The sequence below is a fragment of the Trichomycterus rosablanca genome, chromosome 6 (assembly GCF_030014385.1).
Source record: "Trichomycterus rosablanca isolate fTriRos1 chromosome 6, fTriRos1.hap1, whole genome shotgun sequence".
NCBI classification, from domain to species: Eukaryota; Metazoa; Chordata; class Actinopteri; order Siluriformes; family Trichomycteridae; genus Trichomycterus; species Trichomycterus rosablanca.
In genome coordinates, this window is record NC_085993.1 from 17,670,904 (window position 1) to 17,689,491 (window position 18,588).

Here is an 18,588-nt window from a genome sequence, read left to right on the forward strand (position 1 = left end):
ATCACAAAAAATTCCCTGTGCACCTTGGCCCATACCATGTTCTCGGTTCAGATACTGGGGGCCATGTGTTCTCATCTAAATATAAACTTGCCTTTAGATTAATTATTCATGCTGGTCTGTTACCCGATGAGTTTAGAAACCAACTCTGTAGAAATAGTTATCTGGGTACATTTCATGCGAGTCATGGGAGCCATTTTTGCTCTTTTTTATTTCTGAATGCAGAGCTAATGTGGTGTAAATAGGAACGGAGGCTTAATGGGATTTTGCGATTGAATTTTTGAATGTGGCAATGTAACAAATTAAATATCTTCAACCAAACCCAATACTGTGGACTACAACCACATACAGACATTTTTTGTAATGCCATTGCTTTAATTTAAGCCAAACCTGCACTGTGCACAAATCCTAACTGCATGTACAATAGCAAATGTCAGAAATAAAAGACATATACTTTTAACCACTATTTTATCTATTTAAATTTAATTAAATGCAATTTTACTTCCAGCTAGGGCTGGGCGATTTTCACGATTAATTCGGTGAATTCGCATGAACGTTTTTCACCCGGTTAGAATGTGACAATCGCGACTGTTTACATACTTTATATTTTAATTAAAATACCAACATGTCACGAAGCAGAAACTGACCAGACGCCCGCGGAATATAAATCAGGGAAAGTTTAATATAAAAAAGGGCGAAAACAGTGTCCAAAACCAGCGAAAACCAAAACAGTAAACGGAAGACAACAAGGATTATACACGGTAACGGTTCGATTCAGTAATAAGGAGCGCAAACACAATCGGCAAAACGAGACACAAACAGAAGAGTTTAATTAAGATTCACTGAATCAAACACCGCTGAACTGAATCAAAATACGGAGCCGATGAGCACGATCAGGATTGGCTGGAAAGTAACGAATTACATTTACTCGCGTTACTGTAATTGAGTCGGGTTTTTTTTTGTGTACTTGTACCTTTTAAAGTAGATTTTACAGCCTGTAATTTTACTTTTACTTAAGTAAGTTTTGTACTAAGAATTGTAATTCGCTACATTTTAAATCACATCCGTTACTGAGTAAAAAAATCGCGTCTGGGAAACTGCTGCAGTGAATTCTGCGATAGGGAGTCGGATCTTTTGTCTCGGTTCCTTTTAAAGAGCCGTATGTATGTAACGACTCCCAAATGCGCAAATTGGTTCCTTTATTTTGGCTTAAAGGGCCGTTCAATAGAATCGAATCATTCTACGACACATAATAGTGGTTAATACAGTTTGAAAGTTTTATGGGACTAAAATGACACATTACACATCCTTAAATGTTGTATCCACCCCCCAAATCACAAGAGGACAAAATCAAAGCTGAGCTGAGTGATCACTTGATGCCCCCCCAATGTAGATACTGATACAGACTCACTCAGTGGTGGAAACAGCACAGTACAGGCTCGTGTTCCTTTTAAGAAACCTGTAAAGAACTTTTTGTAGTTTTTTTCCTAATGTAAGGAGGTTCTGCTGAACATTATTTAAAATAAAAGTTGTTTGTGAGCTATTCTTAGATATAGATAGATAAGGATATAGATAATTTAGATCTATTTTGTTTTAATTATTGTTAATTATTGTGATATCGTTATTGTTATAAAGTTTGAGTCCCTTAAAAGGATAATTATAGGTGGTGCTGTTACTATTTTTGCACTTCTGCAGCCTTTAATTACAATGCAAAAAAAGAAATTTGAGTCTTATTTTAATTGCATTATACAAGAACAAAAATAATCGAAATCGACAATCGGGTATAATTTTAAAATATTTTTTTTTTTTTTGCAAAATCGCCCAGCCCTACTTCCAGCATGATAATACACCATGAACCTCTTTTGTAAATAAGTATATTGACAAGTGACAATTCATCAGAGGAGACGATTTATCAGAGGAGGGGTGTGGCCAGTCACTCCTTCAACATATGTACATCCACAGACCATTTCTTTACATTGGTCGGCAGCGGATTCCTACAAAGCGTTTTCATACACAAGGAGGAATATGCTCCCAGCCACAATTACTCAGCTGCTTAAGTAATCAATATGGGACTGATTAAATCAAACCTAAAAGATTTCCTGACCTGGAGAGGAACCTTTAAGAGACCCTAGGGAAAACTGCCTGAATGTCAGTCTGAAGGTTACACGTTTTAGTGTAACAAGAGGTATAACTGATGATCTAAACAACTGAAGCTGCTACAAAATTTAAATGAGAATCATGATGTAGGTTACTTTGTAACAAGATACCTTGTTTAATGTATTGAGTATACATGTATTGAGTATTTGTATTAGTTTTTTTTGCTAGTTTAAAAAATGTAAACCTTTGTTACTCAGTAAATTGTTTGAGTAAAAGGAGATGCTCTTTGACATGGAGAGGAAAATGAAAGATGATGTGTCCCACATGACACTACTATACAAAATAGTATGTACTTAATATTGCCTTAGTTGTGTTGATACTATATTAGTAAATATGAGTAAACTTCAGTTTAGAACACAGCCCAGGGTGTCAGGAGAATAAGAACTTTGTAGTCACTTAGTAAACTGAAATTTACTAGACATAAACATGCACATGATAAACATTTACCCCAAGCCCACAAGCACTCATATTTTGTCTAATTTTGTATGGCCTATTTATATAACTTCATACATGTTCAAATGATATATAAGTTAAAGAAAATAACACCTCACCTGAGGATTAAAAAAGCAATATAGTCCAGATCTACTCACAGTCCACACAGTTATGTATACCTATGTTACTATATAACCATTACTACAGTTTAACACCACACCTTGCTGTCAATCCCACACATACACATATGAGAATTGGACTTTGACAGTACTCTTGGGGGCATGCTAGTTCATCAGAAACACTCCTAGTCAATAGGACTTACCAAGCATCTTAAAAGGACTGGACTTAATATGAAGGAAGGAATACTCCTTTGTATAGAAACCTCAGATGTTACATAACTGAATGAATCAACAAAGTAATAAAACTGAAATACTTTGAAATACCCAAAACTAAACAAAACAATTAACTGCAACCTGAAGCAGGACTAAAAAAAAAGAGAGTACTAGCATCCACATCACCAAAGCATAAGCACTACACTCCATGTGATCGGCAAGACAACATGGTAAACACAGGGGCAGATTTGAGATAACCAAAAGAACAACTCTTCTAGCTACTCAGTCCACCAGTGAGTTACAACCCAAACATTCACCAAAGAACCAGACAGCAGAACCTAACAAACCTAGTCAAAAACAGGAAGGATGTCTGTGACAGCTATGACCCCAGCTGGGCCCCTGGAACCCCGAACAAAAAAACCCAGTAAGTCATTAAGGTACTCAAGGCAAGACTTTCAGCCAGGCATGTCAGACAGATCAAGGACCTACACACGAAGGACTGAGTCCCAGATTTGCTTTTTAAGGGTTTAACCAAGTATAGCAAGTAACTGTTGATGAGGCGCAGAGTATGCTTTTAAGTGTAATTCAAAGAGAACTACCCTTCCCACATTTCCACATTTTTAAAATAAAAAAATATCACTTTTAACATGACTCACAACAAATTCATAAGAAAACATTAAAAACAACATGCAATTCCACTGCTTTAATGTTTAATGGAATCATACATTTACATGAAACATGAGTTTAATCAGTCTTGTCTGATCTACCAGGGAAAAAAAATCTGTACTAAATGCAAGAATTGATGAGCAGTGTTCCCTTTTTCTGCTTGACTAGAGTTCAGTTCATCAGCTCTTATAATATAACTGAATGAATTATGTAAACAGCTGTTGGGATGATTAGCAGAGACTAGAGAGCGGGAAAAAATACATCTACTGCAATATCGCTACCCAAACAAGATCCATTTAAACATCATGTTACAATATTCATTTTAATTAACCAAATTCATTATACAAATCAGTCAGTACAAGATTGTTCCTGGTAGTTAACCCATTCATGTCTCCTTTACTGACATGTAATGCCCTTTATTTGTTAAAGTATTATATATTGTGATGCTTCCACATCCACACTTCACTGTGGGTTTGGAGTTTCTAAGACAATATGTGCAATGCTTCGCTCATGAAGCACTGATGATTGACGTATCGGTTCCTTTTTTACTGACAGTCACCTGCGCTTCACTGGGTGTTAATTCCCTCCAAGTGATTCTATTTATAATAGTTTCTTGCTCACAGATTTGCCAGCCACTATGTTAGAAAACCAGCTGTTCTCTTAATACTATGGTGCCGGGCTCAATCCAGTCTGGTTTTCTGCTGCCAAATGATGCCAGCTTTGTGTCTTTCTGGGATCACAGCCAGTGTTGTTGCCCCTTTCGTGTGTCATGAGAGAACCATCCACTTCCCCAGTAGCAGAGTGATGGCCTTTTTCTAGACTGGGCCCCAAGTTTGGACCCACGCTGGGTTCAGGCTCCATCAGTTGACTGGGTGTGGTGTTGCTTGTGCTTTGCCTTCTCCGGCTTGTTTTAGGTTCTCTTTCATTAATCTTTTTCCAAGAAGATTAATAAACTGCAGCTTGCCATATTGTGACAGCCAGTTTTCATTTCTGCTTTTAGATCTTTTACATCCACATTCTCAGGTACAGGCTGCAGATGTTTTTGTGTCTTTTATTTGTTACCTTTTTTCTGTTATTTTGACCACATGCTTTACTTTCCCAATACCTTTTTTGGTTTGTGGCTTTTAAACACAATTTATTTAAAGTTTTACTGATTATTAAGAAAAATTGGCACACTCAATCTCTTTTCAAATTTATATTCATTATAAATTCAAAGCTTTTTCAAATACCTCTGAGCAAGATGCCAGAATCAATCTACTCCTGCGTTTTCTTTAAAGAGTCCCCTACCTATGTCTGTTCAAGCTTGCTTCTTTGGTCCAATCAGACTATATGTTTTGAGTTGCATTGAGAGCTACTGTGTTTGCTTTTACAAAGTTAACTGTGATTTTGGCTTTAACGCTACAATAAAAGCAAATAAAGTAAACATTACATTCAAGACAAAGATGTTTTTTTCATTTATATTATTTAAATATAATCCATGTACTATACATGTAGTGTTGTTTGTAAAGTAACAATAAAAGTAACAAATAAAAGATACAAAAAACATCCACAGCCTGTGACAGAGAAGGTGAAGAGAACAGAGATAGCACATAACTGAGAACAGCTCTAGAAAAACAATAACAAAGATAGGGACCATTCACAAGCAAAACCACTTCCTCACCAACTGGCGCTCCCCGTGCATAACATGGATTTACGGATGGGGTTCTCTCCAGAAAGGGGATGTAACACCATCTTTTGGACTATGTTTTGGTCCAAAACACTGCAACACCGAGGTGAGTTTCCAGAAAGCTAAAGAATGCTGGCCTTGCACACCAGTGAAAGACCAGACCAGACCAGAGCAAGCAGCCCAGCATCACGGCTTCACAGAAAAGCAAGTGTCTAATTTAAGAGAGATGGCAAAACTGAGAGAAAGTAAACGTGATACGTAGAAAAACTTTCACCTGGAGCGAATTAATGCTCACAAGGCGTGGGTGATTGTCAATCAAAAGAGAAACATCAATCATGGGCGCCTCCGTGCCCCCTCTGTCAGCCAAAAACGACAGGACATATCATATTACTCATATTAACATGGTTCACATTACAAAGAGGTAAAATCATGTAAATTGTTTGTTCTACAACTACAGTACAGCTGTGGAATTTAGCCATACAACAATTATTTTCAATCTTGTATTTTGCTTATAAGAAACTGAATGCTTCAGGTTTTTTAAAAGACTCTTAGAGGCCACACAGGCGGCACAGCTGTAAAACACGCTAGCACACCAGAGCTGACATTTCGAACTTGTCGGTTCAAAACTCAGCTCTGCCATCCGGCTGGGCGGCTACATGAACTGTGATTGGCTTGTTGTTCATACAGGGTGGGAACCCGGATAGGGACCTTATAACTGATGCAATTACCACCTCTGCTGGCTGATTGATGGCGTCTGCACAGAGCCGGGGAATAATGCGTTGATCAGGGTGTGGTTCTCCGTACACAAAGCTGATCCGCATATGAACTCGCCTCGTGCGGGTGAAAAGATGCAGTAGGCCAGTGTTTCCCAACCTTTTTGACCCGTGGCACATATTTCACATTAGAAAAATTGCAAGGCACCACCTAACAAAAATGTCAGAAAAAAGAATCTAGTGGAAGAGAAAGTAATTGTTCTGCCTGTCACTACACACCGCTCGCTTAGAGTACCAAATTGGATAATCTTCCACAGCACATCTGATGATTTCTCACGGCGGCACAGTGGTTGGGAAACACTGCAGTAGGCTGCACATGTGTCGGAGGGGGCATGTTAGTCTCGCTCTCCTCAATCAGAAGTGGAGATAAGCATCAGTAGAGAGGAAGTGTAATGCAATCGGGTAATTGGATTTGACTAAATTGGGGGAAAATGCAAAAAAAAGGCTCCTAAATATTTGGCAGTGATCCTGGGTAAGACATGATGACAATCAGTAATTATTAAAAAAGGTTTCTAAAGGGCAATTGACACTGCACTGACCAAAACTGTCTTTCTGAACCATTACTGGGTCACAAAAGGGGCAGTTATTGTCACACACATAGGCTCTCTCTCACAATACCACCTCTCTATGTAATAAATCGATTAAATTCGATGATAGATGTGCAGTAAATTGAATTCCATCTTATAAACAGACAGGGTATAACACGTAGGGATTTTGGTAACAGCGCATTATTCATTAATGACCGGGGTTCGCTTACAGCTATTGCGCACATCCAGCAAAACCAAGCACATTTAATAAAGATCCAAAATCAATACAATAAACCATGCAAACTCTTATACCAACAAAATGATAATCAACCATATAAAGGCATTATTTCAATTCTTCTTTTACCTAAGAAAAACAATTCACACATCGACGGTACTATCACTCATGCCGTGTCATGTCATGCAGCATTGGTTCTGCAGCACCTTTCCACTGAATGCTAATAACAATGTGCATTACTACCTACCAGACACCGAACATAAACGCTCCAGATTTCACTGTAAAATAGCAGCTTCTTTTTCCTTTTACTGAGGAATTCCGGGTTCTGATGGACACCACATCGGCTATAATGTCGAGGTAAGATGCGCTAGCGCTGGAGCCGCAGGGGTTTGTGGGAGATGGCCAATAGGCAACTGCTGGCTGGTACATATTAATGAGCATCTGTAGACTAAAGCAACCAGAAGGCTAAACAGGGTTAACCGAATGGATAGACAGTTCGATTCAATTAAGGGAGCCGATTCTTTCGAATTACCCGTGTTAATGAATTGGATGCGTCTGATTCAACCGATTCCATAGACCCCAGTATCAATGTAATACCGCAGTTTTAAAACACACCTCATTAAGTTAAGCCAGGTTAATTTCCATGTTTTGTTCATTTTAGGAAATATTAACACAATGAGAGAGAAAAAAAGTCGAACATAAAATGTGGTATGAGCAAAACGCAGGGGCGTAACTACAGGGGGGGCAGGTGCATTGGGGCCCATGGCAGGGGGGGCCCTCCACGACATGAACTCAACCACTCACCTCACTTTAATTTAATTTCACCTATGTGTGTATATATGTATATATGTATATGTGTGTGTGTGTGTGTGTGTGTGTGTGTGTGTGTGTGTGTGTGTATATTGTGGCGCCGGAGAGCGTCGGGGCCGCGAGTGAGCTGCCTTTGGCAGTTCATTCAGTGGTTTAGGGACAGACACCCATTCATACACACATACATTCATACAACAGACAAACATATAAGCTACTTACCCAACCCTCACCGCAGCCACCCCACTCCCAACAACGGGATACACGGCCACGGTGAGCTTAGACACCACTGCCGCAAGGCTTTCTGGGTAAAGCCTGTGCCGACGCTACAATATATATATTTGTTGAGGGGGCCCAAAATCTTTTTTTGCACTGAGGCCCATGAGCTCCTAGTTACGCCACTGGCAAAAAAACCCAGTAATACCACACACCTCATTAATGTGTTATGCAAAGGTTTATACACGCCAGGCTAATTTCCATGTTTTGTTAATTTTAAGAAATTGTTAACACATTGAGTGAAAAATGTCAAACATAAAATGTGGTATGTGCAAAAACCCAGCAAAATAATTTACTAAAATTGACTTATTTTATTTATTTAAAGTTCGTAATTACTGACAAAATATGTAAGTTTGATTGTGTAGAAAGCTGATTTGTTGATCACAGTTAGCATGGTTTTGTGATGCTAAACATTGATGACATGGTTTAATCAAGACTGGTCAGCCTGAAGGTCCTGGGTTCGATCCCCAGGTGGGGCGGTCCGGGTCCTTTCTGTGCGGAGTTTGCACGTTTTCCTCATGTCTGTGTGGGTATCCTCCGGGAGCTCCGGTTTCCTCCCACAGTCCAAAAACATGCAGTCAGGTTAATTGGAGACACTGAATTGCCCTATGGGTGTGTGTGTATGTGTGTCTGCCCTGCGATGGACTGGCGCCCCGTCCAGGGTGTCACTGTGTGCCTTGCGCCCATTGAAAAGCTGGGATAGGCTCCAGCAGCGACCCTAATTGGATAAGTGGTTAAGAAAGTGAGTGAGTGATCTCATTTTCAACAGATTTTATTTCCTCCTCAAGTGTAGCCTTTTTAAATTATTGGCTAATATTTTACAGTGTTGACATTTTTAGCTATTTCACACCAACCACCTGAGCTGCTTTTTATCATTTTGTATAACCATAAGCAGAGAAACCTGCATTTTTATTAACATAAAAGCAATGGTGCAATCAAGATCACCAATTACTCGTGATATCGTAGAAATGAACTAAATATGTGCCACCCTACAAATGAAACTTGGATTAATCCAGTTACATAATTGTAGAAAAATACTGTTATGTATGGAAGTTTAGTTGTTGTTATTCCATTCAAATTGTCGTGTAACATTGTTGAGTACAAATAGGTGTTAATACATTACATCTGGTAATTTTCTTTCCAGAAGCATTGCTTGAGTCTGTCAAAACTGCAGAGCATGGAAGTGCTGGAATTTGCATATAAAATCTGTATGTTCTATGGGACTTGAGATGTTACATGCAGATGTTACATACAGAAGTGATTTGACTGTTGTGACTAAACTAGAAAAAACCTATTAAAGTGAGAAAAGTACTGACAATGTTTAAATGATTACATTGGGTGTGTAGACCTTTAACATGTCATATTTTGCATGGTGAATACCATCAATAATGGTTGCAGCTTATCGAACATGTATACTTGTCTCGTTTGAAAAAAAAAAAGAAGAAAACAATTGTTGTGTCTGACTGTTGCACAGAAAAATTAATATATTATTCCACTCTTACTTCTGTTTGTAAACTGAAACTTCCTTGTTCTGTGCTGCCTTCAATCATTTCAATCTGGCCCCAACCGTAATTGCAGTAGGTAAGCATATTCACTTTTGGACATAACCACACATTAATTCAATGGAATTTATAAATAACTTACATAGTTATTTTACACATTTTGTGAATTTGAGTTTCTGCAATTATAAAAACTAACCAGCAATTAAATTCTACTAAATGAATATGATGTACTTTAATTGTTTAGGCTAATTTTTAATAACATAATGATTAAATCCATGCCTGCATGTACACACAGCCAGATTATAACAAATAGCCTAAAATAGCATTCAATGTGTGTAAGCATTGTGACCAACCCACCTATGAACATTATCCTACCCAATATTACAGGTGCCAAATATTCAAACCCTATCTGCATGTCACCATTGTTATTAATTGCCTCTTATCTTACCTGGATTTACTGCGTTCTGCTGTTTTGCTTGTGAAGCCCCCAAGAAAGAATGGTGTATCCAGTTTGTTCAGAATGTGTATAGGGCATTACAATTTGTTGTGACAACATCTTCTGAAGATCATGGTGCTTCAGAACCAAGTTTTAGTTGCTGCCTATAAACAGCTCTCTTAAGTGTGCAACAACATTGGAAACTTTGAACGTCCTTAACACACAATTGTCCTTGATTGGCTGGTTTACTGTTTAGATAATATGCTTCCTCAAGGTATTTATCCAAGGTATTTAACCAATGAATATATACCCTGAAATTATTAGTGCACAAATGGATGAGATGGATGAGAGATGTGCTTGAGAAGTGAGAGTGGCAAACACTCCAGTAAATATTTTAAACCAAATCCTTTACAGGATGCATACAGAAATTCAACATAAAATATTTGTGTATGCCATTCCATGTGCAATATTCCATACAGTATGCTCAAAATAATAATCTTACTATTACCAGAGTTCTTATTTGACATGCTGTTTGATATATAGTATGATATCTGGGGCACATAAGCTATCCTTTGATACAGCAAGTATTTTGCTAAGCACTTTGTAATGTGCTCCTTATACCCATGAGTAAACGTTTTCTATTTCAAACAGATTGCACATACTAACTGGCTTTTACATGGAGGACCAATTCCACCAGAAAACACAGGGCACAAGTGTACAAGTACAAGTGCACAAAGTGTACTTTTCATTAAAAACTGTTGCACAAAAATACTTTATTCCACTCTTTCTTCTGTTTGTAAACTGGCAGAATGCCACCCCTAGTGCTGGTGCCTTGAAATATTACCTATAATTGTAGTAAGTAAGCAGGTGTGACATTTACTTTAGGAAATAACTAAACATCAGTTGAAAAAAATTCACGTTTTTGAAATAATGGAAGTAAAAGCAGGCAAATTGTTGATGAAATGCTTTATTTTAATAGATATTTTACACATTTTGAAATAAAGCAACAAGCAACTAGAGACCGTGCGTTACTGTGAAGCGGAGTGCCTAAAACGTCTTTCCCCGTGATAAAATCATAGCAGTAACGCACGGTCTTGAGTGGCTTATTGCTTTTATAAAACGGCGGTCAACATAAAATATAATAAAATACAACAATGTTCAATTTATAAATGTTTTTATTTACTAAAACACTTACAAAAAGCATTCTTCCCGCGAAATCAGGTAGTCCGTTAACAGTGTTGCAAGGCAACATAAGGGCGAACATATTACACACTATTACACTATTTCTTGGACGAAACACCCGCTTAATGATTAGGATTACTGTTTATATTAATATGGACATTTCCATGTATAATACATGACTTAAAATAGTGTTCAACCAAGTTTGTACTTTTTCTTTTTAGTGGCGTATTAATATGGAATGATGTGAGGTGGTCATAGGTGTGCCTATATCGGGAATTATACAACAGGTAGTTCCGACCTTACAATCTGATTGGTTGAGAAGCGTTCTAAACGTGCTGATATTCGTGATAACAGCACGGTCTTTTCACACCACAATGGTATTACTCCGCTGACGCGTTGCCATTAACGACAAGCTTCATGCACACAAACGCGCACGCAGGCGACACAGCCTTTTTTCCCGGTCGCGTTTTAAATCCGTTATCTGATATACAATCTAGCGCACTGTGTAGGGAACATAAATCCGCGATCTGATACACAATCTAGTGCACTATGTAGGGAACATAAATCCGCGATCTGATACACAATCTAGTGCACTATGTAGGGAACATTAATGTGTTTGTAACACGAACAGTTAGTTTAATAGCCCAGTTAGCAGCTCCTAAAAGTTCTGTTATCACCCATATCCTTTGGTGTGTGTGAGAGCTTTTTTATTTCTTTTTTCCCTTCGGAGGTTCTTGCCTTTTTCTTCTTGTTGTTCTTACCTCCCTGAAATGAGTTTTTGCAACTTGGGATGTCTGCTTTGTAGTGTTAAACTTAATATTCGTTGTGGAACTATTTTTTGGCGGAAGGTATTGTCAATATTAAAGCATATTTAATATGAAATTCAGGGCTTCTTTGATTTATTTTCTTTCTTTATTTTGTAAAAACTGTTGTATAAAAGCAATAGAACACTCGAGGTCGTGTGTTATCGCGAATAACATCACGGCTGTGATGATCTACGGCACTCACCTTCGGTTCGCAGCTCAGCCAATCAGATTTTAGGACCGGAACTATCCATTTTATAAGGTAAATTTAAGTTATCATTGTATTTATGTAAAATAACATTTTACACTTTGACATGCCACAATGTGCAGTCCTCCAATGCCCTTGCCCAAACAGTTCTGAATGTGCTGCAGACATCTAATTAGTAATTCATAAGCTAAAACAACCTCTCTGTATTTCAGGCATTCCCACATGGGGCCTTGACCCCTAAGTTGAGAACCACTTCACTAAACACTGCTGTTGAAAGGACCAGAAACATGATCATGTCTTGCTCTTCTTGTAACTGATAGGACCATCAGTGTTGTGTTTGAACAGCAGTAATAACCTCCAGACGTATAGATGGCGCTACTCAGTGTGCTCGTATTTTCTCTCCCGTTGATGCAAGAAGAGGCGGAAGCGAAGTGAAGCGGTCCTTTCCGGCTCCGGTCTCTCAACAAGAGTAAAGGTAGGCCGAGACTAACGTTGAAAAATCCATTTAATATCAAGTTCATCTTTGTATCTAGTTTGTGAATAAAGGTTAATTATGTCACATTAGGTATTGTAATGTGTAAACATACCTGTCGTTTCGTGTACTTAGGTTTATTTTGCTTTATTTTTGATACATGGGTAAAGCTGTGGTCCGGGTTTGCCTAATGGAGCTAGCGTTGGAGCTTCCGCTGGGCTGCTTTTAAATTATTAAGCAGATAAAACTTTGTTATTGTAAATTTTTTGATATTTTACTGAAACTGTTGCGTAATTAGATACAAAAAACAGCATTTGTTTAGGTTCAGGACTGAGTGCTAATGTTTAGCATGTTAGCTAATTTGGTTAAACGCGCAGTTAGCTGGACTATCTTTCTCCCCCAGTCATCTACGCTGGCTTTATGTACATACATACATACATGAACATAAGTAAATGTTTCTGCACCATCATTCATGGGTCACAACTGATTACATTTCCCGGCTAGCACACCGATTAGACTTGTTAATTAACCAACTAGCTGAATTAAGCATGTTGGCAGACAGAATTTACCCTATTTACTTTATGAAGTCTTGTGTAGAGATCACAGTATCAGATCTTGCTTATAAAGAGCCAGCGCGACTTAAACTTTCATACCAGTTAGGCCACACTTTGATCTGATACTACTGATTGTGTTTGCAGACCATGACTAACTGATGGTCAGATGTGTTTGGTTGGGATGAAAACCTGCTCCCATACTGGCCTTTCATGCATAAGATTGATTGTATCTGATATAGTGAACTTCTAAATTTGAATGTGTGGACTGTACTGGAATGCCAATTCCAAATCTGGGATTAAAAACTAACAAATTGTCAAATATTTAACTTTGTGCTGCAAGTTTATTGATGGCTGCAATAGTTTTGCAATGCAATGTTGGTATCATGGTATTGTCGGTTTGGCGGGGGCGATAAGGTCACAAATACTGTAAAGCTTGTGTGTGCCGATGTATTCTGATGGAAACTATATTATGCTCCCTGTGCCACACCTTTACATCTTCTCCCCTTGCTTTCCCCTGGTCTGCAAACACCTGATCGATTCAGTGTGGAATGATGTCTGCTTGTGCTTGCTTGGTATGAAAACCTGCACCCATGATAGCTCTTTGTGGATATGATTGGAAAGTGCACTTCTGTAGTCCCACTTTGCACTGTGATGTGTATGAGACAAAGTGATGGACATTTGTGGATACAGAGTACACAAAAGACATTTCTGTTTATAGAAAGCAGGGTGCCTTAAAGAGCACAGAAATGACATTGGGTATGTCAAATCTGGTTTCTTTATATCAGCCAAAGCTTTGAAAGTGGTTTTCTCCCCAAGACCTTCGATGTTATATAAAGCTAGACATCGGTGGGTAGCACTGTCACCTCTCAGCAAAAAGGTCCTGGGTTCGATTGCCAGGTGGTGCGGATGGGTCCTTTCTGTGTGGAGTTTGCATATTCTCCACATGTCTGCGTGGGTTTCCTCCGGGAGCTCCGGTTTCCTCCCACAGTCCAAAGACATGCAAGTCCAAACTTGTCCAAAACTGTGTTTGACATTAAACTTGTGAACTGATGAATCTTGTGTACTGAGTAACTACTGTTTCTGTCATGAATGTAACCAAAGTGTAAAACATGATGTTAAAATCGTAATAAATAAATAAAAAGCTAGACAGGTGATGTCAATGTATTCCATGCTGGAAAGAAGTAATAGGATATATATAGTTGTTAAAATTATGATTAGCTATGGCTTGGTGTCCGTTCTGGGGGTGTGTTGCTGCTTTGTGCCCAGTGATTCTGGGGAAACCAGACCCACAGCAAATCTGACCAGGATAAAGACGTGGTTAAACATGAAAATCATTCTCATGTGGTTGCTTTGCATCTCACTTACATGAACTTTTAACTGATTTTTCATGTAGAATCACAACCTCAAGTAAATTACACCCAGATTGCTGTTAAATGATTCAAACAATGGGCAAGAAAACAATTTTTTTCCTCTAAGAAAACATGCTTTAAAGCACTGATGTCCTTAGTCTATTTGGTTAACATGCTAAGCAAATTAAACGTTTTCTTATCAGATGGTTTTCCAGGTTTTGTAGTTTAAAAGCCTACTTGCTCTTTTCTTTACATCAGTTACTAAAATCTAAGACTGACCTCTTCCCCTTTTTTGCTAGATGTTGATGCCCAAGAAGAATCGCATTGCTATCTATGAGCTTCTCTTCAAAGAGGGTGTCATGGTGGCCAAGAAAGACGTGCACCTGGCCAAGCACCCTGAGCTCGCTGACAAGAATGTGCCAAACCTTCACGTCATGAAGGCCATGCAGGTAAGTTTGTTGCCATTTTTACTTTTGGGTTTTTTAATGATCTTCTCACTCAGAGCTCATAGCTAATAAAATGTTTCTTATAGCCTCTGTATATGCACTGTATAAGATAGTGTGCATGTCAGTACCTGTTAAAATATGCCATGTTCACATTACATGACACTTGAAGTGTTCAGATCGCTGTACAGTTTACACTACACAACGTGATCTCTTGTAATCGGGAGTCTTAAGTCATTGTGGTTTTGGTTTTCACACTACGTGATAGATTGTGTAGTGTGACCCCCCCCCCTCGCAGATTAATCACCAGGATGAATCTCAGACGAGTCTATCTGGTCTCCCAAACTACGTTTTGTAATAAACACATGTGATAAGTGACAAGGGATTTAATGATACCATATGTGAGATGAGTTTTTAGCTTCCAAAAATGTACATCAACAAGAAGCAAGCGATCGAAGTTGTTTGTGCGCTGATGATGTAGTGAAAAAGAAAAGAATATGGGTGAAGGAGTGGATTGGGTGAGCCGGGGTCAGCGGCCATTTCGCCACTACTAGATTGGGTGGGAAAAGAGGGGTAAACGCTCAGTAAAGAATTGATGATAAATTCTGTCCACCAGAAACGGTTTGGCATGAATTGGGTATCCACACTGGTCTGTGCAGTCAGTTTTTGAGCTGAAACTTTACAATTAATGATGTGACTTTCAAATCTTGGCAAGATGGTTTGCTGGATTCGGGTTGTTTACTACAACGAACATCTGCCCAGATGTGCTGAACTCGTGGGTGTTTACAACAGTTACATTTATAGTTATATTTTCGTACTTGGTACTTGGTTATTAAATGTAATAAAAGAGAAAGCTGTGAGTAGTTTGATTGGATATTGGATATAACGTTTAAATTTTTCCTGTAGTCTCTTAAGTCCTGCGGCTACGTCAAAGAGCAGTTTGCCTGGCGCCACTTCTACTGGTACCTGACCAATGAGGGCATCCAATACCTGAGGGACTTCCTGCACCTGCCCCCTGAGATTGTCCCTGCAACTCTGCGTCGTCAGACCCGGCCTGAAACGGCCAGACCACGCCCCAAGGGTAGGAGCTTTTTAAAAAATGGACTTGATTTAAAAGTTTTATTTAAATTTAAATGATTCGTTTTGGCACTGCTAGAAAGGCATGTCATCAGGAGGGATTGAGGATTTATATTGAACTTTTTTTTTATATCAGGTCTGGAGGGAGAGAGACCAGCTCGTCTGGCCCGTGGTGAGGGAGACAGAGAGGCATACAGGCGATCTGCTGCTCCTCGTAAGTACACTGAGTTGGGTCAAAAGAAATGCAGGTAGCAATGAGACCAGAACATGCAGTATTTACGTATCGGCAGTTGTGTTGTCGATCACTGTACGGTTGCCAGAATTAAGCGTCTAATAATTCCTAGATATTTGTTTGTTTATAGAGCCTCAAAGTCTTAACTTTTTTTTTTGTAGCTGGTGCTGACAAGAAGGCTGAAGCAGGTGCAGGAGCTGCTACAGAATTCCAGTTTGTAAGTATTGCTGCTATGTGCTCAAGTGTTGGTTATCTTTTTCATAGATTAGTAACAGTGATGCTAATATCTGCCTTTCTTGTTTCTCTCGCTCACAGAGAGGTGGCTTCGGCCGTGGCAGAGGACAGCAGCCACAGTAATTTTCCACATTCTCTGTATAATAAAATTTGGAAAAATGTAATGTTTTGAGTGTCTTTATTTGAAGAAAACATGGATACAGCGTTTTTATTTTTTTTTACTATTTAGCTGCAGATTTCGAGTTGCAAAGATCCAATATTGTGATTTTTAAAGTTCTTTTTGTTGGTTAACAAAATTCTTAAAAAAAAGTACATTATATTCCTACTGCCCTGGTAGGTAATTCCATAGTCAAAAGACTTGCTTAAAAAGGTTTATAAATTGTAAATACAGAAATTGCTATAATGGCAATGGTTTTACAATGATTTCAATAAATTAGTGCTAAAATATAACGCTCTGGTGTGTACTGTAACTACAGTTGGACATAATGAATGTCTTGACACCCACTGTTGCTTAAAGGGTTAATGTGTTCTCGTTGGCTAAATTCTGGTCACTGCACAGTTTATACAAGTAACAGTAATTCTGGATATTTTACATGTTGCATTAAAATAGAATGTTGCATTATTGTGCACTTTTAGGCTTTCCCCAGTACAGAAAAAGTCTGTTCATCTTGTTAAAGTTATACTGCAAGCACACTCCTAAAGCTATGTGTTGATGGGTAAGCATTTTTAACAGCATGGCTTTCACACTTGTTGTGAGAACCTAAAATGTTTTAAAATTTAATTGGGGATGTTTGGTTTTTCAGTCCTGGATGCTGTGAAGTAGCTTTTAGAAATCATCTATTGTAAAAAGCACTGGACAAATAAATGTAATATGCCTTGATATGGATTTCTCATTAGCCAAAATATATTACCAAGCCTTTTATTCAAAAGCTTGCTTATGACCAAAAAGTTGATCTAATAACGTGTGCAACTTAAATTATACTTTTGTTTAATATCATGGTAAGGTAAATTCTTGTTTTAAACTCAGTAATGTTGCCTCCCCTCTCTTTTTTTAAATGAGCACACCCAATTTCTTGTTTTCTAAAGTGAAGCTGACCCTTTACGTTAAAGATTAGATATCACCAAAAGTTTTTTAACATAAATCTTTGTAATGACTTTAGTGGAGTTTGGTGTTTAGTGGTAAATAGCTGTGTTGTTATTATACAAAGCTAACTCGCATTTCTGGATTTATTAAGGGTGGTCTGTAAGTAAAAGCTGGCCACTAACAGGATGTTAAAGTATTAAGCACAGCATGACAAATTGGAATACATTTCCACTAGGTAATCACTGTGTTTACACCTAGTAGTTATTTTTGAGCTACAATGACTATATACAGTGGTGTTCAAAAAAATAGCAGTCCAACACCATTAACCTGATAAATCAAAGTTTTTAGTAGAAGTGATATTTCTACATAGCAAAAAATTTACTTGAAAGTGTAGTAGAGTAATGAAAACAAAACAAACCCAACAATTAGGACATGCATGCCGCTCGTTCTGAGTAATCGAAGCATTGATTGAAAGGGGCTTGTTCAAAATAATAGCAGTGAGGAGTTCAATTGGTGGTCATTCATTCTGCAAAAGAACGGGTGTCAATTTTGGCCCCTATTTAATTTAGGAGGGTGGCAAATGTTGCACAGGTTGGTCATAGCACATTTCCTTTGGAAATACTGGGGAAAATGGGTTGTTCCAGGCATTGTTCTGATGAACAGCGTACTTTGATTAAAAAGTTGATTGTAGAAGGAAAAAACATACAGAGAAGTGCAGCAAATTATAGGCTGCTCAGCTAAAATGATCTCAAATGCCTTAAAGTGACAACCAAAACCTGAAAGACGCAGAAGGAAGCGTGGAACTGCTGTTCGAAAGGATCGAAGAATAGCCAGAATGGCAAATACTCAGCCAATGATCACTTCCAGAAAGAAGTTACTGAATCTGAAGTTCCCAGTAAGTACAGAAGATGATTAAGTGAAGCCAATTTACCAGCAAGAACTCCTGCAAAGTCCCGTTGTTAAGATAAAGACGTGTCCTGAATGGGTTCAAATTTGCCAGGGAACACATTGACTGGTCCAAAGAGAAATGGCTCAACATTTGTGGACTGATGAAAGCAAAATTGTTCTTTTTGGGTCTAGTGGCTGTAGACAGTATGTCAGACGACCCTCGAGCACTGAATTCAAGCCACAGTACACTGTGAAG

At 38.4% G+C, this 18,588-nt stretch overlaps 2 protein-coding genes across 2 annotated transcripts in view; one reads left to right on the forward strand and one right to left on the reverse strand.

The window, feature by feature from the left end:
- pacsin1b (protein kinase C and casein kinase substrate in neurons 1b) overlaps positions 1–7,134 on the reverse strand; it is a 31,263-nt gene extending 24,129 nt beyond the window's left edge. The window contains exon 1 of the mRNA XM_062996689.1: positions 7,033–7,134. The gene's annotated coding sequence lies outside the window, so the exon portion shown is untranslated. The remainder of the gene's footprint in view (positions 1–7,032) is intronic.
- A 5,240-nt stretch (positions 7,135–12,374) lies between these two features.
- On the forward strand, positions 12,375–16,524 carry rps10 (ribosomal protein S10). The gene is made up of 6 exons (XM_062996690.1): positions 12,375–12,474; positions 14,674–14,823; positions 15,724–15,898; positions 16,031–16,108; positions 16,288–16,343; positions 16,442–16,524. The coding sequence occupies exons 2-6, from the start codon at positions 14,674–14,676 to the stop codon at positions 16,481–16,483; spliced, it is 501 nt and encodes a 166-aa protein (XP_062852760.1). The 5' UTR covers positions 12,375–12,474; the 3' UTR covers positions 16,484–16,524.
- The last annotated feature ends 2,064 nt before the right edge of the window (positions 16,525–18,588 follow it).